Source organism: Streptopelia decaocto (assembly GCF_964273445.1).
Source record: "Streptopelia decaocto genome assembly, chromosome: 1".
NCBI classification, from domain to species: Eukaryota; Metazoa; Chordata; class Aves; order Columbiformes; family Columbidae; genus Streptopelia; species Streptopelia decaocto.
In genome coordinates, this window is record NC_138663.1 from 208,798,648 (window position 1) to 208,824,036 (window position 25,389).

The 25,389-nt window shown below is 44.0% G+C and overlaps 1 protein-coding gene across 1 annotated transcript in view; it reads left to right on the plus strand.

Annotated features, from left to right (window-relative positions):
• Positions 1-478: 478 nt before the first annotated feature.
• GUCY2F (guanylate cyclase 2F, retinal) overlaps positions 479-25,389 on the plus strand; it is a gene marked incomplete at both ends in the record, with an annotated part of 43,899 nt that continues 18,988 nt past the window's right edge. Inside the window, 12 exons of the mRNA XM_082043468.1 lie at positions 479-1,217; positions 3,264-3,565; positions 5,647-6,001; positions 10,857-10,941; positions 14,804-14,900; positions 15,680-15,814; positions 17,041-17,121; positions 18,078-18,254; positions 19,465-19,621; positions 20,903-21,052; positions 23,475-23,623; positions 24,876-25,039. Coding sequence (XP_081899594.1) covers positions 479-1,217; positions 3,264-3,565; positions 5,647-6,001; positions 10,857-10,941; positions 14,804-14,900; positions 15,680-15,814; positions 17,041-17,121; positions 18,078-18,254; positions 19,465-19,621; positions 20,903-21,052; positions 23,475-23,623; positions 24,876-25,039 — 2,591 coding nt within the window. The remainder of the gene's footprint in view (positions 1,218-3,263; positions 3,566-5,646; positions 6,002-10,856; positions 10,942-14,803; positions 14,901-15,679; positions 15,815-17,040; positions 17,122-18,077; positions 18,255-19,464; positions 19,622-20,902; positions 21,053-23,474; positions 23,624-24,875; positions 25,040-25,389) is intronic.

Genomic DNA, 25,389 nt, shown 5'->3' on the forward strand with positions numbered 1-25,389 from the left:
AGATTTTGCATTGGCAAAAGTTGCTGGCTTAGTGCATTTAACTTTTTTATTTGCTTATATGCATGTTTCTCTGTGTGATTTGAGAATCATCCTTCTGGAGAACCAAAAACATAGTGCTGTGTTTACCACTGCAAACAAAGTGGAGTCAGTCTTCACTGCCTGGTTCCAAAACATATTGCAAAGCATTTTAAAATGTTTATGTAAGTGTGTATGTAAGGGCTATGGTATGTTTAACTGACGTTGGTTGGACACTTGGGGTGGTGCAGTGTGTTGTGTGGCACATGTCCAGGGTTTTGGCATCTCATGGACTTACACCTTGAGAACAGTTGTGTAATTTGGGCTGACTCAGCTGTATCTGCATGCACTGAATAAATACGCATACAGGAAGGCAAATATAATCTCATTTTCTTCCAGCAGTTGTTAATGCACTACCTGGCTTCCAGAAGAACCTGTCGCAGTTCTACCCACCTGGAAAACAATGTCATTTCTCCTACTGTGTCCTAACAGCTTGTTCTGGGTGCTGTCAAGGCACATCACATCGCATCAGTTCAATGTTGGAAATTCATTCAAGACATCTTTCCAGGCTCTCTGCTGGCTGCTGTTGGGAATAATCCTACTTTGCCCTCCAGCACATTGTTCTGTTTTTAAAATCGGACTTCTCGGGCCCTGGAACTGTGACCCCTTATTTTCCAAAGCCTTTCCCCATGTGGCTGCCAGGCTCGCAGTGGGACGAATAAGCAAAGATCCTTCACTAAATCTTGGCCACAGGCTGGATTATGTGGTCCTGCAGGAAGAATGTGAGACATCAAGGGCTCTGGTTAGATTCATTGACTTTGGAAAGCTTTCCTCAGCTTTCATAGGCCCCCTGAACCCTGGCTTCTGTGAGGTGGCTACACTTTTAGGGGAAAACTGGAATAAAGCCATCTTCTCATGGATGTGCATTAATTATAAACTGGATTCCAGCATCCATCACCCTACGTTCGCGAGGACCTTACCCCCTCCAACCCAAGTTTTGTTTACAATAATGAAATATTTTAACTGGGCTCATGTTGGCATCATTGCTTCCAACGAGGGTATTTGGATGGGCACAGCCAACAAGTTAGCGAGTGCCCTCAGGAACCAGGGGCTTCCTGTAGGAGTTGTTACATCTGTGCGTAAAGGAGAAAAGGGCATTGAAGATACCTGGAATGAGATTAAAGCAGTTGATGGCATTAGAAGTAAGTACTTTGAGCCTTTTAAAAAAATTATTATTATTTTTTCCATATTAGGACTTCATTAGTATTCAGTAGGCATAACTTAGAGAATGAAATATTGAAGCCATTTAAATCAAGCAGAATTTTATCTCTGACCTTACCAGATCCAGGGTTTCATGTAAAAGAATGCTGGGAATTTTGAATGTGATAGAGATAGGGCAAAATAGTCTACTACAACATGAAAGATTAGGTCCAGCTTGTCTGAAAGACAAAGTTTAGTAGACAGGTGTCTGTACTTGACCCTGTCAAGTGTGAGGAGAGGTTTACAGGAAGGTTTTATATTTATGGTGTTTGGGATTATGGATTATCAAAAGATCTCATGCTTTGATGATGTGTCCTTGCTATGTGTGTTCAACTAATGCATCAGAAATAAAATCTGGTGTTATACACAACTTACTAAGGCAGTGAAAGCGCCTTTGTACAAGTACAAGCACAAGTAGTAAAGAATGTTCTGTTTTCTCTTGAGAAACGTGGGAAAAAAGTCATGTTTTTCGGGTTCAGAGTGTTGGTAGGAAGTCTGTGATGGAGCTCTGATCCTGGAGGTACACCCTGCAGTCAGCACTGTGAATCCAGATGACGATGCATTTTAGCAAAGACTTTGACTTTTATGCCAAAGACTGACAAGGGTAGCAACGTGATGTCCAAATTGGAGTGTTATCATTGCTTAAATGTGCACTTGAGATCAAATCCCCCTTAGGTGGGTTTGTCTCCTCATCATCACAGCTCTCCATGTAGGTTAGGGATGATGGGCTCCTTTCTTAATCAATGGAGAGAACTAGTGCCTCTTCAGACATGATTTATCTGACTAGCTTAAGCTCTGTGCTATAGTATGGGATGATTCACTGTCTAGAGGGACCACAGCTATTCTGGAGATCCTTCTCTCTCCTTTTAGTAGGAGGTTTAGCAGCAGGCAGGTCTCCTTTGCAGTTTTCCCTCCCATCATTGCCCTAATTTTCTCCTCTCACTGACTGAGTTTAGAAACGGTGCACTGGATGAAACATCTGGAGAGCTTCCTTTCATGAAGGTGAAGGAACTGGAGCACAAGTGTGATGGGAGCAGCTGAGGGACCTGGGGGGTTCAGCTGGAGAACAGGAGCTGAGAGGACATCTTCTGATTTCTGAACTACCTGAAAGGAGATTGGAGCCAGGGGGGGTCGGGCTCTGCTCCCAAGGAACAAGCGATAAGACAAGAGGAAATGGCCCCAAGTTGTACCAGGGGAAGTTTAGATTAGATATTGGGAAAAATTTCTCCCTGGAAAGCCTTGTTGGGCATTGGAACAGGCTGCCCAGGAAGGTGGTGGAGGCACCATCCCTGGAGGTGTTTAAATGATGTGTAGGTGAGGTTCTTAGTGACATGGTTTAGTGGATGATCTTTTCCAACCAAAATGATTCCATGATTCTATGAAGGGCCACTGAGCACTATAGAAAGCCTGTTAAACAGATACACCTGTATTTCAGATCTCCCCACCAGACATGGGGACATGGGGACATGGGGACGTTGTCCCCATGTTGCAAGCAAAGACACAGACTCTGGGATGGCCAAGCATGGACCAGATGTTGAAAGACAATATGGTGTTCAACCTAAAATCTGTGTATATGGTGACAGGGTGAACAGGTGGATCTTGGGAGCTGATATGGACTGTATGGTGTCTGTCAGCTGAGGGCACAGAAAGGAGAAGCTCACATCCCTCAGCCGATGACAGCACAGGACCATGACTTCCCATCACGTTAGCCTGTGCCTCACTTTTGTGAAAATGTCTCCTCACTCCTCCTTCTGTATGGCTCCTGGAATGGGTAATGCTTACAGCCTCCTTTGCTAGATGGTGCAGACCTCCAGAGGCTGAACAAAATGAGTGTAGCCCCCTGCTTCCTCAGCACATCACTTTGGTGGCAATCCATTAGAGTCTGACCTGATACAGCAGTTCAGACAGCTCTTTTACTGGGGGGAGGGAGCTATTTTTTGGTGAAAACCCCCACACGGATTAACAACACTGCAATCCTTGTGTTTCAGTTATAGTCCTGTGCATGCATTCTGTGCTCATTGGAGGAGAGGAACAGGCCACCTTGCTCACAAAAGCTCTGGAAATGGGACTAGCAGATGGAAGATACGTCTTCGTTCCATATGACACTTTACTGTACAGCCTTCCCTACCAAAACAACTCATTTGATGTCTTTGATAATGACAGCAAGCTCCAGGAAGCATATGATGCTGTGCTGACTATCACACTGGCATCTGGAGAAAGGACTTTCTATGATGCATTTAGGGAAGCTAAAGAAAGTGGTGAAATAACCAGGGATTTGGAAGCCACCCAGGTAAATATGTAATCTCTCGGGACTTTCCAGGACCCAGTAGTGGGAGACATGAGACAAGCAATAGTTACAGAAAAAGTACATGCAAGACACAACCCAGAATGCATCATGCTCTTATTTTGAGAAAGATATGGTGAAATTAGAATGTGGTCTGTATTCTCTGGGAAAGGATGTTTCTCCTGAATCTAACTCCATTGGTTCAATGGCAGGACCATGCTGGGAATTCAAGAGAAAGGGGTTGTCTCTGAGGTGCTCAGATTTTGTTTGCTACATGCTAACTACAGTAGGCTCAAGATGAAGAGATGTCTCCTGAGGTGGATAAAGTTCATGGAGTTTTGAGGCATCAGAATAAGATGTCCAAATGCCTGAAAATTTGGGGGGATGTGATGGACAAATGAAATACTGGATACTTCTAGAGGGAAATGCTTAGGATCATCTTTGCCTCATTATTTTTAGCACTGTAGTCAAACTTGTTATTTGTCAGCACAACTACCTAGATGTCACTAGCAGCCTATAAAAAACCAAGGTTCTCCTCCCCCTCTACTCTGCCCTGGGGAGACCACACCTGGAACATTGTGTCCAGTTGTGGCCCCTCAGTTCCAGAAGGACAGGGAACTGCTGGAGAGAGTCCAGCGCAGCCACCAAGATGCTGAAGGGAGTGGAGCATCTCCCGTGTGAGGAAAGGCTGAGGGAGCTGGGGCTCTGGAGCTTGGAGAAGAGGAGACTGAGGGGTGACCTCATTAATGTTTACAGATATATAAAGGGTGAATGTCAGAAGGATGGAGCCAGGCTCTTCTCGGTGACAACCAATGATAGGACAAGGGGTAATGGGTTCAAACTGGAACACAGGAGGTTCCACTTAAATTTGAGAAGAAACTTCTTTTCAGTGAGGGTGCCAGAGCCTGGCCCAGGCTGCCCAGGGAGGTTGTGGAGTCTCCTTCTCTGCAGACATTCCAACCCGCCTGGACACCTTCCTGTGTAACCTCATCCGGGTGTTCCTGCTCCATGGGGGGATTGCACTGGATGAGCTTTCCAGGTCCCTTCCAACCCCTGACATTCTGTGATTCTGTGATTCTGTGAAGTCAGTTACTACCTTGTAGACATTACAAGAAGAATTAGGGAATCTGTCATGCTGGTGAAGGGATGTAGGATTCAGCTGAGCTAATCTTCAAATATCACTATGATATTTCAATAAATTATAAGTACTTTTAAGGCACAATTTATCAAATCTGCATGGATGTCTACATTAGGAGGGGATGAATTATGCCTTGAAAGCATATTCCTTCACTATAATGAGACCCCACATTCAATATATTCAGTGTAGGGTTATTCATTGTAGGTGTCTACGTCTGGTCAATGAATCCCACCACAGATGTTAAATTCTGTTGCTCGCAACAGCACTCCTCGTTTTATCATGAGTGCATGGCTATAATCCCTCTTCACCTACCAACTGTGAATGCCCATGTGATGGCAAAAGCCACTACGTGTGTTTTTACAGAAGGGCGAAGTTATAAATTCCTAAGTCAAGTCCGGCACAGAAGGGAGCAATGCAAGGAGAAAAGGCTCTGGTACCCCAGAGGATGGGTTCACTGTGGCTCTGCTTCGTGGGTTTTATATCTTAGGAATAAACAATGTTCTGACAGAGAGAACCGATCCTTTGGGCATGACATTTTTCCTACCTGGGCAGGGAGGCGAGCCTCTGGCTTTGATTTTCTATTTGTGGAAGATGTTTTAGTGCAGTGCTTTGAGAGAGGCTGTGATAAAATGCCAGCTGAATGTCAGGCTCAAAGTCTTGGCTCTTCCCACAATAAAGCAATTTCACACGGTTTTAAAAATATCTCAAAATTGTATTTTGGGAAGCAACCATAAGAAAAGGCAGATATTCAAAGTCACACATATATTAGGTTGATCTAGGGCTACCTTCAATCTAAGATTCTTCAAACACTTCACCCTGTGAGCCTTAAAACTCAGGTGTCTCAGTTCTTGAGTTTACAGCTTAGCCAGTGGGACCCTTTTTTGGCACAAATCTCTAACCAGAGGTTGGTAGTAGTTAATCTTGACCTAAATTTCTCCTGTATTTTTAGGTTTCTCCACTTTTTGGAACAATCTATGATGCCATTTACTTCATGGCAATGGCTATAGACAGTGCTTGGAGGAAAGGGGACAGAGTCTCAGGAGCTAACATAGCTGAGCACACAAAAAACTTCAGTTTCCCTGGATTTAGTTATCAAGTAGAGACAGACAACAGTGGGAAGGGGCTGAGCAACTACGTGATACTGGACACAGATGGTCGTGGGAACCAGCTCTTCCCAACCCACTTGCTGGACATGTCTTCAGACTCTGTGAAGTCCCTAGACCGGGCCATCCACTTTCCCAGTGGAGCTCCACCCAAGCCAGACTCCAGCTGTTGGTTTGATCCAGATGTTCTCTGCACCGGAGGTAAGATAGACAAAAAACCAAAAAGTTCCAATGGCATTGAGTCCAGTCTTCTTATTTCTTCCATCTTTTCTCTTAGTCCCGGTGATTACCCCTTTAAATCAGAGCTCCCCAAAGAGAAAAGTCTAAACTCAAGAAATTAAAATAAAGTCATCATGTTATTAATGATGGGAGCCTTACACAGACATCCCACTATTGAGCCACAAGTCTCTCTCATTGCTTGTTTGGTCAATAAGGTTGTTGCCACTGTTTTGCAGGTTTTCCAGGTCTAACAGTCAACATCTGCCTGTTTTGATAGCAATCAATATATCCCTGAGAGATATATTGATTATATATCCTTCTGAGGGACAGAGCACTAAGAGGATTTGCACTGAAGGGAGCCTAAGAGAGCTGCACAACAGCAGATGCTCCCTCCACCTCTCCTGGTTAACCCCAGCTTCTTTACCCAGTTAGCTATGCAGCTTTAAGGATCATCAGAGCTCACCTCATCAAGAAAAGATGATAATCATTACTCAAAATAATTAGAGTTAATGTAGACAAGAGAAATTGAAGACTTAGAGGCAGAGATGCCTGTGCTGCTTACGGTTTTGTGGGGTTTTTTTTCCAAGACTGGGCATCGGTTTTACTTATTATTTTTAATTTGTGGCAACTGTGGTGCAGTTTTAAAGTTCACAGGGAAGCCAAAATCTCAGTGTAGGATACCTAGCTTCAATTTGACATATTTACTTATAACACTAAGCATTTATTCCTACTGCTCCGGGATATGACTTAAACAGACAAAATTAACCGCATCTACAGGATATTTCGTTCAGCAGCTGGGAAAAATGTTCCCCTTGGCCCAGACATGGCTGGTTTAAATCAGTGTCACTCCATCGAAATTGGAGATATACAGGTTTTACAGCAGCTGGCAAGCTATAGAAGAGACAAGTATAATGCTGTCATCTATCTAATTTTGCACTGCCACTAGGAATGATGTAGCATTTTAACATCCCATTGCAGTCCACAGAAAAATCCCACTGATTTTTAGAGAGATCAGATTTTATGTTCGCACCTTTGCAAAAGCATAAAGCTTTAGGCACTTGGCAGTGAAGCAGTAGTTTATTATTATTATTACTAATATTTCACAGACTGAATTTCATGACTAGAATGAAATCCAGATCTCAGGCTGGCTTTTGTATAGATTTAGGGTTGGAGGGGGAGTTGGATGTGAAGATGCCAGACTGCTGTGGTTCCTGACCCCAGGTCCACCAGAAGCGGGGCTGAGCAAGTGTTCCCAGTGCGTGTGCACACACAGACACACTGTGCAGACACAGCCAACCACCAACAGACTAACTCATTCAGGAGATCAATGTGTTCAGGGGCATGGCTACCCACAACCAGCATTGCCGAAACAATAAAAATAGTCTGATCGTAGAATGATAGAATCATTTTGGTTGGAAGAGACCCTCAAGATCATCGAGTCCAACCATTAACCCAACCCTGGCACTAACCCATATCCCTGAGAACCTCATCTCCGTGTCTGTTCAACCCCTCCAGGGATGGTGACTCCACCACTGCCCTGGGCAGGCTGTTCCAATGCCCAACAGCCCTTTCAGCAAATAAATTCTTTCCAATACCCAATCTAAACCTCCCCTGGTGTAACCTGAGGCCATTTCCTCTCATCCCATTGCTTGTTACCTGGGAGAAGAGACTGATTCCCCCTCGCTACAACCTCCTTTCAAGCAGTCATAGAGAGCGAGGAAGTCTCCCCTCAGCCTCCTCTTCTCCAGGCTCAACAACTCCAGTTCCCTCAGCTGCTCCTCCTTATATCCACCGCTTAATCAGGCTGCAAGCTTGCTAGCACGTCTCACAACCCCAGTCCCTTCAGACACATAAATGCATCCTCTGGTGGGTGGTCCACACTGGTAATTCCATAATAGTCAGCTCTCAGACCCTCTGGTCTTTGCAGGAGCCAGTCTCCAGACTTGTGGTCTCTATGATCTTGAGGGTCTTTTCCAACCAAAATTATTCTAAGATTCTGTGGGTTGCAGGCTCTAGGACCTCTAATCTTACTTGCTGGTTAGGCTGATTTGTAGTCTGCAAATGCCACACATAGGCAGAATAAAGATTACTCTCATCCAGGAAAAAAAAATCAGAAGGGAGAAAAAGGGAGGACAGATTGTGATGATGAGGTGCAGGGTTTGGCTAGAGAAATGCACAACATGCTTATGTGTGACCAGTATCCCATGCTTGAGCGTCCCCAACTCATCCCCGTCCCTCCTTTTCCTCATTTTTTTCCCTTCCTCTGAACATCCTGTAAGAATTTTCTTATAGTCCCATAGTCCCTTTAAATTGTCCCTTAGTGAGTTTAGCGCAATCTCACAAGTCCCCTCAAGTATGCCACAAATTTTCTCTTTCCCATGAGCCCATGATAACCTTGCCTTCACTTCTGATTAGTTATAAAGTTCTGGTTGAGCTTCCTCAAGGCTTCACATCGTTCTTGCAATGGCCCATCCATCAGTGACATGAGTGCTCTGGTCTTTGATATTCCCTTCACTATCTCTGAGTCCTCAGGGTTTGTTTATCTCGGTGTTTATTTTTTACTTTTCTTGTCCTTTTACTATCTCTCATTCACCCCAGTGAATTCTGTGCTCCAACCAGCTCTTGCTCTCAGCTTGTCAGATGCCACTTCAGTGAATGAAATTGGACAGACCTGGGATGTTTACCAGCTGTGGAAGAGCCCTCACGTCATGATGTGTAACAGTGTCCCTACTTGAAGCAAATTACATGACCAGGGAGAGACCCTTTGCTATTCCTTGGTTCTCTGCACTGCCACATTGCCATAGAGCCCTCTAAAGTATGGCCAAGCCCTCACGGGTAATAATATGCAATGGTAATAATCAAAACAATTTCTCTCAGGCTCTTTCTCAGAGGAGTTTTGTTCAGACAGCACAATCTCTGGGGGCCACCTGAGGTAGCTTAGGAGACAGCACCAGTAAAAAAGCCTTTGATTGAATACAGAAGAGAGCATTAACAAACTCCACATTATTCCTACCACATTGTGGTCTGGGTTACGGATTCTCCCTGAAAATGTTAGAAGGCCATGTAGAGATGTGAGATGGGACTTTCGTACCCTTACAGTTCATCACTGGTTTCTCCAGGAGGCATTTCCTCCTTTGTCCAGCAAGAAAACCAGCCCGTACCCCTATGATTAGGCTATTCAAAGGTCATTCTCTCTTCAGTAACAAGTTTCCCAGCAGGTGACCACAAGATCAGAGTGCCAGGTCTCCTGCAAGTCTGCCTTTAAGATGATCTAGTCCCTCCTTTTCCATGGATCTAGCATTGTGCAAGACCTTTATGGGATATGTTCTGGCTCTATACTCACACCAGTCCTTCTGGAAAGGAACACATCTTTCAAAGCTCCCTTGCCTCCTAGGGATGAACATCGCTCACTTGCTCTTATGGGGATGACAACACTCTGACTTTGACCATGCATGAAGAATAATTCCTGGCCTCCAGGCCAGCTTGGTGTGGTCTTGCTCATTCCTGTATTCAAGACACCTCCTAGAGAAAGCTGGCTGTGTCTCCATTGCAGTTTAGTGAAGCAAAGCCTTTATCTACATCCACACTGTCTACGAGATGGAGAAATGGGTGTGAAGTTTCCACTCTACTGTGCCCAGGTTCCTTCTCAGATGGAGGTATACAGGGCTAGTGCCAGCTTGGAGCACAAAAGCAGAGTGACTTCTTATGTAGAATCATAGTATCATAGAGTGACAGAATGGTTTGGGTTGGAAGGGGCCTTTAAAGATCATCTAGTCCAACTCTCCTGCCATGGGCAGTGTTATCTTGCACTAAATCAGGTCACTCAAAGCCCCATCCAACCTGGCCTTGAACACTTCCAATGATGGAGCATCCACAACTTCTTTGGGAATCCTCTTCCAGTGTATGTGTGAGGACGATCAGGGACTGAGGCCCTGGGTTGAAGCAGAAAGGAAGTCCAAAGCCATCAGGAAAATTTGAGCTAAAAAGCTCTGTCTTTTCCTGAAAAGAACACCAACTTTCAAAAATCCCTGCAGCTTTCATGGGGAAGCTCTACGTTTCAGTGCTTGCAAAAAGGCCTGTAATTCATGTGCAAGCATGACATAGAGTCACGAGCCTTTTCCCAACCCGAATTTCTCTTGTTTGTGCCTAAGGATCTCTGAATACAGACAGAATAAAATAGAAATAAACAGAAGGCAGAAGAGACAGAGACAGCAAACTGTTCTCACTGGAATTTAGCTCATCCACTCATGTTGGCTTTCCTTAGCTCTCTGGCAAAGACACTCATGAGCAAAGCATCTGTCTCCAGTAGTTTCTGTTGACGACTCCATTGAGGAAGACATCAACCTTCTCTCCCTTCTCTTCTGCTCTTTTCAGCATTAGAAATGTGTAATGGGGAATGAAAAATCCCCGATGAGCTGGTGACTCATGCTGGCTGTCAGTGTGGTACCACATGATAAAGATTTTTCAGCGTTTCAGTTCCTGGAGAGAAGAGGGTCAAATGTTCAAAAGTTATGAACTTTGCAGACGCTGCCTCTAAATCTTAATACTTCTGTGTGAGTCCAGTCTTTATTTACTTGAAGAAAAACTATTTTTCCACTGATCCAGGGCTCTAGGTCTGGTTTAGGAAATAAAATGCATGGAAGTGAATAATTAAAGCAATTGCAGTCTCATGTAAATAAAGTTAGTATTTCTCTATTCATAAATTAATTAAGATTGCATAAAAATTGTCTTCTAGCCTTCTCCTGGCTGAATATTTGACTTTGTAGTCTAATGATCTGATATTGATATTTTCAATATTATTGCCTAATTCACGGATTCTTTTCCCCTCTTTGCACAGGGATTGAGCCTGCAGTCATGATTTTGGCAGTAGTGCTGATATTTGCCCTGGTGCTTTGTGCTGTGGGCCTGGCTTCTCTCATCAGGTGAGAATTGCATTATTTATTTGATTCGGTGCCACTTTTACCTTCTGTGGGAGAACTGCACTTTAACCAGCAGTTTGGACCATGGGAACACAAAGCAGGTTTGACTGTCGTCTTCACTCTCCAGCCACATATTTCTTGACTTTATTAAGAGATAGTGGTTTGAATACTGCAGGCATTGGTTCTGCAGTCTCAAGAGGAGCTATTTTGCCATTAATCCAGTTTGGGTTTGGAAGAACCTTACAGTCTGTTGCTGTAAGAATTAGCTGAATGATGGCTCTGAAGCTTTAGGAAGGTGACTATAACTTTGGGAGTGCAAAGCACACCGTATAGATCAATTATGGGAATCTGCTTTAAGAACATTGTGGTGGAGGCTGAGTGGGCTGCCATTTTAAATGACTTTTTTCTTATTCCAGATCATTCTTTTCTAGATTTCTCTGTCTAATATAATAATGTTTCTGATGAAGCACCTAGGCTGACTCTCTTTGCTTTCTCTGTGTACTAAGGAGAAATAATGTAACTGGAGAGGATTTGGAGCAATTAATTAGGATGCCTCTTTATTACCAAGTGATTACTTGTTTTGAACTGGAATCCAGCTCCCTGGTCATTCACATTGCTTATGTGTTAGTCTGTGCATGGGATCTTTGAGGCAAACCAAGTAGTCTGTTGGGGAAGTAACAGTTTCCACCAATTGCATAGGTCACACTTGTGTCCCAGCTCTATATCCAAGGTGGACATGAGGCAACATGGACTGAGTGGTGCAGGAGCTATGGGTTGCTCTTTGTCAGGGACACTATGGCCATAACCTAAGCTAATCCACTCCAAACTGTCCCCTGGAGGAATTTATCTCTCATTATAGATGTCTACATGGTGCGTGACTGAAATTAGAGTGAAATTAAAGAATCACAGAATGCTTGTAGTTGGAAGGGACATCTGGAGATCATCCAGTCCAACCCACCTGCTAAAGTAGGGTCACCAGAGCAGATCACACAGGAAGGTGTCCAGGTGGGTTTGAACGTCTCCAGAGAAGGAGACTTCGCAACCTCTCTGGGCAGCCTGTTCCAGGGCTCTGGCACCTCAAAGGAAAGAAGTTTATTCTCATATTCAGATGGAACCTCCTGTGTTTCAGTCTGTGCCCATTGCCCCTCATCCTGTCATTGGGCACCACTGAACAGAGTCTGGTCCATCCTCTTGACACTCACCCTTGAGATATTTATGAACATTGATAAGATCCCCTCTCAGCTTCTCTTCTCCAGGCTGAACAGCCCCAGCTCTCTCAGTTTCTCCTCATCAGAAAGATGCTCCAGACCCCTCATCATCTTTGTAGCCCTCCGCTGGACTCCCTCCAGTAATTCCTTGTCCTTCTTAAGCTGGGGAGCCCAGAACTGGATGCAGTGCTCCAAGATGCAGCCTCACCAGGGCAGAGTAGAGGCTGAAATTAGAAGGCATATTTACTCAGAAGCAAAGAGTTCAGCAGAGCAGGGCCTGGATTATCCCATCCACCTCTGCCTCTCAAATCATCCAAAACCATGTTTTTTCTCCACTCCTGAATCATCCCTCCAAATCCAGATGATATAAGGCCACCCAACAAGCAAAACCCCAAACAGTTCCCCTGCTCATAACACACAGCTGCTTCTGATACCTTATAATTGCTGGCACTGAGGAGGTTGCCTCCATACACCCCCACTTTAAAGCTCTGCTCTATCCCTTGGCCACCTGCCTCTACAATTACGTAAATAAAAGACGATCTTTCTGCCTACTCTGCTTGTAAGCTGTTCCACGAGTACCAGACTGTCCTTGGGAAGGCTCAGTCATCAGTAAAGATGTATGACCATCTGCAAGAAAAGAAAAAAAACTCTAGCGTGACTCAAAGCATGATTTATGTTAGGGAAGGGCATGTCTGGAACTAAATTTAAACCACAGCATGGTCTGAGTTCAAACGTGGGAGCTCTGGTCCTAGGTCTGCCAGGGATCTACTGCAGACCTTAAATGAGTCATTCCACTCTCTGCGTTTTGCTTTTGGCAGAGAAATGCTTTTCTCCATGCTTGGGGGAGAGGATGTGATTGACCAAACAAGGTTTTCAGGAGGACAGGTGAAAAGTAAATAAGTGATGAGTTTCTTGCATGAAGCTGAGTTAGATGGCTTGGGGAAAAGAGGTTAAAGAAAGATAATAAAAAAATAATCTCATGTGATGCCTGTGGTTACATGGCCAAGGCTCCCTTTGAACTCCAAAAAGCTGTCTGTTCTCAAATGCCCAGGGTGGTACGTGCAGTGGAAAAGCAAGTCATGGTGACCTGCCGATATTTTGTAAAACAGATTTCCTGCGCGATCTAGTCTAGGTGAACCTGCTTTAGCAGGTGGGTTAGGCCAGATGATCTCCAGGGGTGCCTTTCAACCCCAACCATTCTGTGATTTTGTGAAATTCTATCCGCAATATGGTTCACAAAAGGCATCCTATTGCCAGCTTCATCAAGCAAAGTCTTTGGTGTCTACAGATCAGACATCAGCTGGAGGGTAAACAAAGAGTTTTGAACAAAAAAGTGATACTGGGGGCCATGGAGAAGCTTACATTTCCCTTCTCTCTTCCTGCTTGATGAGTTTTTGACTGTCCCAGATACAGTGGACTTTGTGCTCAGCATTAGGCCTTGACATCAGTGAAACAGTGGATTCAAAATGATGGTGTGTGCCTTCTGCCTCTACCCTGAGCCCCTAAAAAGGCCATTTGGTGGGTATTAGTGTCAGATAAATCCCCGCTAAAAACTAACATTGAAACTCTGGAGTGTTTCCTATTGGCTGTCACAAAGTGGACTTAAGTGTCTTTGAACCATCCCATGAACGTGTAGTCCTTGACAGTGCACCATTTCTTGTTGCGGTCTCTTCTGCCCTGTAAATTCAAGAGAAGCTGGGCAAACAGCAGGACTCAGTGAAGCAACAGAAAGTGTCTTTGCTGGTCTGACAACTATACTGAATTTTGTCTCTTGCTCATGGCAGTTCTGCAAATCTGGTAGCCTAAAGTGTCACCCTTCAGAAAATGGGCAGCAGCATCCTGTGGAGATGCCAGAAGCACATTTGTCCTGTGTTATACAGTGTGTGATAGACATCCCGTCTGGCTCGGGTCCTGGAGGAAGTATATCTGAATCAGCACAGATCTTCTTCTTGATCTAATTACTCCTGGCCAAGAGGAACAGTCCTGGCTCAGCAATACTGTTTCCAAGACCTTCACGCTGCATTACACTATGCCATGCACACCAAACTGCTCATTCCCTGTAGCTTTTCTCTCTGTACAAGCTTGCAGTCATTACAAGGGCGTATCTTGCTGTGTGCTGCACCATGCTGCAACACACAGATTCAGCCAGTACATTTTGGTGGTGACTTTTGTCCAGGCAGCTTTTATAAATTACCCATGGTTCATTTTCAGATCCACAGAAAGACTGGTGTGCCCAAAAGCTGTTTGCTCATCAGCCAGATTGGCTGGTCTAATAAAACCTATTATTGTCTCCTAATGGAGAAGGATTTAGGATATGAAAAACAAAACCAAGCAAAACAAAGTATGCATCACATACATATCCAATTTCTATTTGTAACCAGATTGACTCAAGATGCCTATTTGTGATGAGACCCTTTGAGATTATAGCTTTTGTCTGTGAGTGGTGTAACCCTTGCTGTTTGACTGAGGAGATTTCAGTCCAAGTCAGGACATTGTGGTTTGACTTCTTTCACCTGTGTCCATCCTTGCTGCTACACTAAGTGCTGCACTTTCCTTACACTGTGGGGAATTGGGGAATCCAGATGTGGGAGACTCAGCAGTAGTGTAAACTGGTTACCTACCTAAAAATCGTAACTGTGGCTCTCCAAATCTCCTAGGCATAGCATCTTGAACAGCCAGCTATTCCGGGGGCCTAACAAGATAATACTGACCTTGGATGACCTTGTCTTCATCAACCCAGAGCTACATAAAAAGGTAAACACTTCCACTCGTGAAAGTAATCTGGTGGAAGTGGCACACTCAAAGACAGGTTTGCTGCATGGTATTTTCATAGCCATGAAGGTCTGGGAAGCTCATTCACTTATCCATGCCTCATTTTCCCCTGCATATCAGAAAATTTCCCATATTTTTGAGTCTCAAATTAGATGCACATGCAGTGTCAGAGCTGTTATGATGATGTAAAATGGTACCCTTGGTTGTGTTTATTCTAACAGCCAGGGCTTATTCTTTGTTCTTGAGGTTGGATGGTGTAGCATAGCTCATGTTTGTGTATTTAAACCATCTTAGGCTCTAAAATAAGGTGATTGCATACAAACAGAGAATCGTTCCTGCTCAGAGCTGGGGATCTCATGGGGGAGTGCTATTTGGCATAGGACAGGGCAATGCCCAGGACCACGCCAATGATATAGACTTCTGTGGACTAATCCCTTTGCCTAGGGCACTGGCACAGATACAGGCTTCTCGTCTATTCCAGAGGAGACACTTCCCCGTGCCCTGCTCAGAGAGACAGCTACCCCTATAGACTCTCCCCCAAGCCATGGCATTTCCATCACTTGAAGTGCTGCTGAAGTGTTTCAAGTTACTAAACCAGGTCAACCTTATGAGCCTTTGACAGATATTCAGAGAGATGAGATGGGAAGTTTGGGTGGTTGCTAGCATGGGTGAAATGTATGGCGCAAGGCAGAGCTGTGGGGGAGGTTTATATCCAGAGGTGTTAACTGGATGTAGGTTAACTTGCTCTCCTTGCCCTCCAGAGGCTGACCTTGGACAGTCTGACTGATGCAAACAGCGTAACAGCTGAAGGCAGAAGCCTGAAATCTGCAACCCACTCCTATTCCTTGAAAAGCACAGCTGCCACCCATGAAACCTCCAACGTGGCTTTGTATGAGGTACGTAGGGACCTTGTGAAGCCTTCTCTCTATGCTTTGGTTCACTGATCTGCTCAAGTGTAGAACATCTTGGGCTGCAGTACCATAGATCTCAGGCTTTGAATACTGCTGACAGCCCCCGAGAATGCAAATAAGTTACTCCCAAGCATGAAAAAAGGCTGAGAGTATTTGAATTGTTCAGCCTGGAGAAGAGAAGGCTCTTATTGCAGCCTTTCCATACTTAAAACGGGCCTACAAGAAAGATGGGGACAGACTTTTCAGCAGGGCCTCTTGCGATAGGACAAGGGGTGATGGTTTTTAACTAAAGGAGGGGAGATTCAGGCCAGACACGAAGAAGAAATTCTTTACACTGAGGGTGGTGAGAGCCTGTCCCAGGTTGGCCAGAGAGGTGGTGAATGAACCACCCCTAGAGACATACCAGGCCAGGCTGGACGCGGCTCTCAGCAACCTGAGCTGGTGAAGATGTCCCTGTCATGGCAGGCGTGGCACTGGATGAGCTTTGAAAGTCCCTTCAACCCAAACCATTCTATGATTCTATGATTTTATGAACTTACAGGTGCTTAAGGTGACTCTGCCTGAACCCTCACTCCGACACTTGGAGTCCTGTTGGGTGGTGGTATTTAACGTTAGAGATGTCACCACCTAAAGGCAGCATAAAGAATCTTTCTACAAGACAGAGCCTTTATGTGGTGACAATTCTAATATGTACCTTTCTTACAAGCTAGGATCCAAATATACAGAATAAAGGCTACCAACTTTCCTTTGTGCCAGTAGGACTGTATGGAGTAAAAGAAGAGACAATGGCCCAAAAAACTCACCCCATCTTTCAGTTCTTTCCTAAAAAGACAGCTTTAAAAAAAAAAAAAAAAAAAAAGTGGCATGGCAGATTTTATTGAAAAGAAGCAAATAAACTGGATTATTAGTGCCAGAGAAAAGCTCTGGGCAGAGTTACTTTCCTTTTTAATCAATTTATCATTGTTTGAGTGACACTGATACTTCCCAGCTATGAAGTTCTGATCCAGGTGGAGGTCCTGCCTTGCCTCAGTTTTTGAGGGTTTCCTGTGGATATTCTTATTCAGGTGCAATATAGAAAGAATCTACTGCCAAGAACATTAAAAATCTCCAATCTTTTTCAAATTCAAGGACCTGGAATTCAGACCTAGGTCCCAATGTTAGCTGTTGCTCAGAGACTTGCTCTGTTATTCACCCACCTGTATTGTGGACAGGGAGACTGGGTGTGGCTGAAAAAATTCGAGACGGGAGCCGTTCACAATCTGCGGCAAAGCTCCACCAGCATCTTGAGGAAGGTAGGAACAGGGGATGACTGGGCATGTGGAGGGAAGGTTGTTTGGGGAACTCTTGCAACTGCATAGTATTTTTATTCTCCTTGTCTTCTGTTTATCCATTGGATCACACATGGCTGCCAACGAGCCTTGCCTGGTGAAATCTGGTGGAATGGACCATGCATGACTGCATCTGACAAACTTAATGACGACCCATGTGTCAAGGGTCAGCATCTGGCAAAACTCCACCCTGGACCTGACACGTCAAAGCTGGTGCAGTGCTAAATGTACAATGACTCCTCTAAGCAACCTTGTCTGCAAAGGCAGAGTGGTTTGGAGGAACTCATCCATCCCCGCCTGTGTCAGGGCAGGATGAAGCACTTGGTAGCTATTTCCATGTGTTATTTGTTGACTGCCTAACAGTGGGGCACAGACAAGGTTGCGCATTTCTCTGGGATTTGCTTTCTGTCTCCAGCTAAGATTCCTGCTAGAAGTTTACTTTCAGTCTTCAATTTTATTATCATTACTAAATGACATGCGAATGCATTTATTTTCCAGATTCAAAGCTATTAGTTGTTGGCAGCTACTGCTAACATAGGAGTGGCATTTTTATGCATGTAAATATAACAAATTTACCAGGGTGTGCCTCCAAAGGCACCCTTGATGGATGACTTTGGATCCTCCAGGCATTGTATTGCTTTCCAGAACCAGAACCAGAGCCAAGACTCCACATGCTGAACTCAATTTACCCCAGCAAAGCCATTTTATCCTAGTCATAATGGATAGACTAAGAAAAGCAAGGCTTAAAAAGAGTGTAGGAGAGCTGAAAGTAAGCAGCAAAAAGGTTGATTTCTTCCCCATCCTTGTGTGAAAGGCTTTTTGGGACTACAGAAGTAGTAAGGACATCTGATGATATAAAGAAGCTGCTGAGCAGATGTCTGGCTGACTTGGTCTTGCTGTGATTCACTGTCTTGTTTCAGATGAAGGATCTGCGTCACGAAAATGTGAATCTGTTCCTGGGATTTTTCTCTGACTGTGGCATCTTTGCCATAGTGACAGAATACTGCTCCCGAGGAAGCCTGGAGGACTTGCTGAGAAACGAAGATATGAAACTGGACTGGATGTTCAAGTCCTCTCTTGTGATGGATCTAATTAAAGTAAATCCATTGCCCCTGCTGAGATGTGACCTGCATATGACTTTGATATTGACATAGCTACTTCATCCAAGACTTTGGGATTTATATAGTAATACAGGGGAAAGCAATGTGAATGTAATTATACTGGTACACAGGGTCTTTTATGGAAACATCTTATTCCTGTTTGGTTATAATCTGAGAGAAGGACTATTTGGGGGAACAGGATTACATCCACACAGCAGGATGAGAGTTTAAAACTACACCCCAGGCTAGAACAGATCACCTAGAAAAATTAATTAAGTGCTTTCCAAAGGCCATTTCTTGTCGTAAATCAGAAATGCATCCATGTGGATTGGAGGGAACTGGAGAAAAGGAGACTGAGGGGACTCTTTCTTGCTCTCTGCAACTGCCTGAAAGGAGGTTGTAGCATGGAGGGTGTTGGTCTCTTCTCCCAAGGAACAAGCACCAGGACGAGAGGAAACAGCCTCAAGTTGTGCCAGGGGAGGTTGAGGTTGGATCTGGGGAACAATTTCTTCCCGGAAAGGGCTGTCAGGCATTGGAACAGGCTGCCCAGGGCAGCGCTGGAGTCACCATCCCTGGAGGGGTTTGAAAGATGCATCGATGAGAGTTTTAGGGATACGGGTTTGTGACAGTGTTGGGTTAATGGTTGGACTCGATAATCTTGAGGGTCTTTTACCAACCAAAATGAATCTATGGTCACTTTAAAAGAGTGTTCACACACTTCCAATCAAGTCTCGCGTGTTTTCAACTCCTAATGGTGAACCACAGAACAGGGACAGGTGGCCCATAGAGGGTAGACTGACAGAACTGTTCTTACGGCCCATGATCCACCTTCTGATCCTCCTTGAGGGAGCTGGGTAAGGGCATCCAGCTCGTAATGGCTTTCATTGGGTACCACTTGTATCCACCTTCTTAATCTTGTCTAAAAGCACAACTTCTAAGTGCAATGAGTCCAAGGGCTACAGAGGGAGACATCTAGGTGTTCCTAAAGCTACCAGTCCCTTCCAGTATTACTTTAGGGTGCAGATAGTCTAATTCTTGTTCCTAATCCATTTCTAAACTTTTCTCACAGTTTATTGGGTTGATAGGCACTCTAATATAGAGTCAATACCGTATTTGATGCTGTCCAAGGTGACAATTTTACTTGGTGTCTCTAAATGCTGATGGATAATTCTTAAGGAATAGCCTCAGTTTTCTCTGTGTTTCATAGGGAATTAGATATTTGCATCACCGAGATTTTGCCCATGGACGTCTCAAGTCTCGTAACTGTGTTGTGGATGGTCGGTTTGTGCTGAAGATCACTGACTATGGTTATAATGAGCTCTTAGAAGCACAGAAATGCCCATATATCCAGCCACCCCCAGAAGGTAGGTGCCATAAGGAAATATTTTGGGGGAAATACTTGTCCATTGATTTAACAGATGTTGGTCCTAATGCAATTGCAGGGCTCAGCCTCTCAACATCTAGTTGCTTATGTAAAATGCATTGTTACAGGGAAGGTTAAACAAAGTTTTTTACAGACTTCTGAAAGTGAAATGAATAGCACAGTGTCATGGGAATGGGAAGATGTTTTATTGTAAGCAGTGGCAGAACTTAAGCTTGTCGTAGTGCCCAATCTTGAATTTCTGTGACTCGTGGAACTGGCTTCACATCCTTATTTCCAACCCTATATTTGAAGTTTTAGGTTAAGCCAAATGCAAAGAGCCTGGTTTTTTAAAACTGAACCATCTGAAACACAAGACGATACAGGTGGCTTTGAAATAGGTTCATTTCATCCCAGTCACCAAAGGCTGCCACATGTCCCACCACTTAGGAACAGTGTCTCATGGGACCAGATTTGGAGACTTCGACTTTATTTCTTTCGCCTGGTTCCTTGGTACCTTGGGATTGGTCTGATATCCCAGTTTATCCTTGAAACTTGGTTTCAAGTGGTATGTAGTGTCACAGGATTTGGTTCCTATGCATTTCCAGAGTCTCAGATACAGCAATTCCTAGAAGACCTTCTCCTCCCTTACAGAAGTTATATATATTGCAGTAGCAGAAATGTTACTCTTTCTCACTACCCAAAATATACAGTTATCAGGGTAAAAATAACCCAGTTTGACAAAGACTCATTTCTTGATGAGGCCGTGTTTTACAGCTGTGTCTTTATTCCTTGAACTATATGATTATGAAGACTGATCATACTTCAGACTGCCACGAACTTCTGTTATGGAATCTACTTTCATTTTAAGAAGAACTACAGAAAATATTTTAGTTACAGATGCTTTGTAAAAGAGCAACAAGAAATCCATGCTTCAGCACCAATATTTTGTCTGTCTGATATTTTCAAACCACAAAAGTTGTTAAAGCTTTTGACAATGGTGAGAAGTCTTCTCATGTTGAAGTTCAGGGCTGATGCCATAGGATATAAATTGTTGGTCATGCAATATTTTTTTTTAAAAGGTAGAACGAAATTTGGAAAATTCTTTTTTTTTTTTTTCTGTTGGGATTGATGTTTAATATTTCTAACACGTCACAAGAAATAAAGACTTGATACAGTAAATTATAACGTTTGTTCGAACCTCTCCTCAAATTACTAAAATGTTCATTTAAGCACTTAATTTGCAATAGTCTGAGCTCAACATGATACTCTTGATTTTTTTTAGAATTGCTATGGACAGCTCCAGAATTACTGAGAGACCCGGACATGCACAGAAAAGGCACGTTCAAAGGGGACATTTACAGCTTTGCAATCATCCTACAAGAAGTGATTGTTCGGGGTCCACCATACTGCATGTCAGAACTCTCAGCTGAAGGTAGGCAACTCTTTGAGTACATTTCTAAAGGCTTTACACACAGTGTTCATGTAAGGTCTGGCCAAGGCCCTTGGGTAAAACTTTACTATGGAAATAATGTCCCAATCTCATGACCTTTCTGAGCGACAAAAGGCTGTCTTCAACAAAACATCCATAATAAACACCAGAATATTTTGTTCTGATCTCACCTCCTGTTCTCTGTCAAAGCTCTGATTTTTCATCAAGCTGTGGGGTGAAATCTGATAGCAGAATTCCCCATATCTTGGGAATTCCTTTCCTTACCCATTGGCCCATTTTCGTCTGTCATGGGGGTTGAGGTTTTTTAGCTGGACCCTTTTCTAACATCCTGCTTTGTCTGTATGTCCATCTATTTTTCTTTAACTCCTTCCCCATTCAAAGAGGTTCTCATAGGATCATAGAATGTCCTGAGTTGTAAGGGACCCACAAGGATCACTGAGTCCAGCTCCTGTCCCTGCACAGGACAACCCCACAGTTCACTCCATGTGTCTGAGGACGTTGTCCAGTCTCTTCTTGAACACTGTCAGGTTGGGGCTGTGACACCTCCCTGGGGAGCCCGTTCCAGTGTCCAGCACCCTCTGGGTGAAGAACCTTTTCCTCATGTCCAACCTGAACCTCTCTTGGCACATCTTCCTGCCATTCTCTCAGGTTCTGAAGATGTTCTCTCTTCAGCAGAGACCAAAATAATACATCATGACCCCGCTGACATAGATAAGGTGGCTTCTATCACAAATAGCAAATAGGTGAACTCCGTAGGAACTGCTCATGGTGCAACTCTCATTAGTTCAAACTGTTGTCCATGCATAGGTAAAGCAAACACACTGCAGACAACTCACAAACATTTGAACAGGGAGGGGGTGAGAACAATCAAAACAGATCTGATTTCAGTGAAAGCCCATTCTCAACACATTTTAAGCTGGACAGTCACCAAGTGGGGTATGGCCGTTCAATATCTGCCCATTTTCCAGTGCGTGGAAAAATGGGGCCCTGACTTTGCTGCACCCCAACCTGCTGCACCAATGCAATGACAATGATGACTATGATGTAACCTGCTCTGTAATTAAGAGCTGGATCAATGATGTAGCCTATGATGTAATTAGCAGGTGTCCCCCCACCTTGTCCCTATAGGGAACCTCCAGCAAAAGTTGCACGTAGTGCACTCCAGTTTCCTAATGTGCTAAAATGATGAATTTCTACTCATTGCATCCTAATCCTCAAGGAGCTTTCACTCATGGTGTGAACTTTAAAACTGTCTGAGGAAGGCATTTCCCCTTGGCTGCCCTTGGAAATATTTGGGCCAGGTGCTTTGTTTAGTTCATGTGGTGGAGACTGGTGGGATGAGCCAAAGAACTTTAAAATGAGCTGTCAACACTGAAAAGCTTTGGGTACTCACAGTCGCAGCTGTGGAAATGCAGGGTTCCTGCCAGAAAGAGGGTGGTTTTCACTCCAGATGATTGCTCTGCACTACAGACGATGAAACCTTCAAATAAAATCACTTTGGGATGAACAAAAAAAAAAAAGAAAACCACATTTTTCCTTCAGAAACACTTAAATTGAAAATTCAAGTCAAGATTGGGTTCAGACATCACAGATTCCTCAATCCATACTTCAGCTCTCAACAAAACCTGCAGCCCCTCTCCTTCACTGTAGGGCTGTTTTATCTAAAAAGCGCAAATTCAAGGACCGACTTCTCAGTTCCTTATTAGCTTTTTTTAACCTCTGGATAGGGAGTCACTGCCCAGATGTTGTTTTGAACCCAAACTCTCCCCCTTAAAATACTTTCCACTGTCTCCATTCTCATCAACCTCCTACGTACTGGATCCCAGTTCATGATGAATTTTCAGAGGCTGGTATCCTTCCTGTCTGGGCTCGCCCATAGTCCTCTGCTCCCTTAGAGGACCACAGATCCTAATGGAGACAATCAGAGGTAATTCCATTAAATACAAGCCTGTGAGTTCACACAAACATCTGTCACACAACCTTCCCCCATCCAGCCACTCTATTGCTCATAACCTGGTTCACCAGAGGAATGAGGTGGATGAATCTCTTATCATAGAAGTAGAGAACCATAGAATAGTTTGGGTGGGATGGGACTTTCAAAGCTCATCTAGTCCAATCCCCCTGCTATGAACAGGGATATCTTCAACTCAGAGACCCATCCAGCCTGGCCTTGAATGTCTCCAGGGATGGGGCATCTACCACAATTATCTTCTGAATTCTCCAAGATACTCCCAGCATAGGAAAGCTGAAATCCTCAGGTTCACTTGACAAAGCATTTGGGTTGTCAGGAACAACAGTGATGGTTGAAGGAGCAAGCAGGGGACAGGTGAAAATGTCCATGTCCGTTTTCCCTACCAAGACCCTCCATCTCACAACGTGCTTCCCATTCTTCTCTTTGTCACAGAAATTATAAAGAAAGTGAAGAAGCCCCCTCCCCTGTGCCGTCCAACCATAGCTCCTGAGCTGGCCCCCCTGGAGTGCATCCAGGTCATGAAGCAATGCTGGGGTGAAGCCCCTGAACGACGTCCAACCTTTGAGGAGATATTTCATAAGGTTGGTGAATAGAGCAGCAGATGCAGTCCTTTTACTTGGCAGGAAAGTGTTTTATTTCTTTAAGTGAGCCCTCAAATAATGACAGAATAAATCCCAGAGCTCTAGTCTCGCCTTTGCTATTGCATTTTATTGTTCGTGGTGTCTAGATATTTATTTTTGTTGGCCAGGCCTGTCCTGGCTTACACCTTGTCCTGAACTTGGGCTGCCACAGCACCACCATGTGGGGTGTGCAGCAGCATGAACATGGGCTTGGTGTCTTCACATTTGCAGTGTGCCTGCCTGGGTGGTCTGATGGAGGTCAAAAATCTGTAAATTGTGATGGCACCTTCAGATCGATATGTTCTTTGATCTTCTAAAGTATTTAAAAGGTGATTCATTTAAAAAGAAAATTCACCAAAGGCTGTTAAATCTAAATACAGCGCTTGTCATAGGAGGTCTCTGAACAGCAGATTAGAGGAGGCTGGGAGCATCTCATGAGGAAATAAAACTGGGCCTAAGCCCTGTATGAACAGCATTTCCAGACATCTATTACTGGCCAGACCCATGGACAGGTAGTTGCAAAATTAGTCCCTTGTCTAATCCAGCAGTACTGTTCCCACGTTTTCACAAGGTCAAACTAGATGAACCAACATCCATAATTTTTACCTTTCAGTTCTATGAAACTATGATTAATTTTACACCTGTTTGACTCCACTGTTGAGTCTAAAGCAGCATCTGAAGCCACAGATTATCCAAATGGTCCAGAGGCTCAGCTTCAGGTGAAGAAGGCCTAACAAAATGAGGAGTTTGGGATAGGGGGTGGTTGTATGCATACATGCCAGTGTGCAGAGATGGATTTAAGATGAGTAAGAAAGAAACACATTTTAATTGTCGCTACTGCCCTGAAATTTGCACCTCTGAGTGCAGAGGGCTGCAAGGTACTCTAAAGGCTAGTCATGGCACAAATGAGGGTGCAAACAACTCCATAACAACTCACATACATGCTGTCATCCCATGGAAGGTGGTGTTTCACTTAACCCTTACTGAAAGTTCATAAAGCAGCAACATGTTCCCAGGCAACTTCCAGAGTTATTGATGCAAATTCGCCTTCTATTTTGCCTTTTTCTTTTATTCTTGAACTATTACCACTAACAAAACCAGTCTTTACCATTGTCCCTTTAAAATAAGTGTTTGCTTTTTCTTCTTTTCCAAACTTAGAGTGCTACAATGGTGTAATGAGATGGGGAAATAACTCTCCGGTTTGTTTTTCCAGTTCAAAACCATAAACAAAGGGAAAAAGACCAATATCATTGACTCAATGCTCAGGATGCTTGAGCAGTATTCAAGCAACCTGGAAGATTTAATCAGGGAGCGGACTGAAGAGCTGGAGATTGAAAAACAGAAGACAGAAAAGCTACTGTCACAAATGCTCCCCCCGTAAGTACTAGTATTTTAGATGATTAAAAACAAAATAAATAAAAAGCCTTGGCACTACATAGCTAGACTGGACAAAAGAATTTCCCAGAACCCAGTGAGTTCACAGAATCACAGAATGTCAGGGATCGGAAGGGACCTCGAAAGATCATCCAGTCCAATCCCCCCGCTGGAGCAGGAACACCCATATGAGGTTACACAGGAAGGTGTCCAGGCAGGTTTTGAATGTCTGCAGAGAAGGAGACTCCACAGCCTCCCCGGGCAGCCTGGGCCAGGCTCTGCCACCCTCACTGGGAAGAAGTTTCTTCTTAAATTTAAGTGGAACCTTTTATGTTCCAGTTTGAACCCATTAC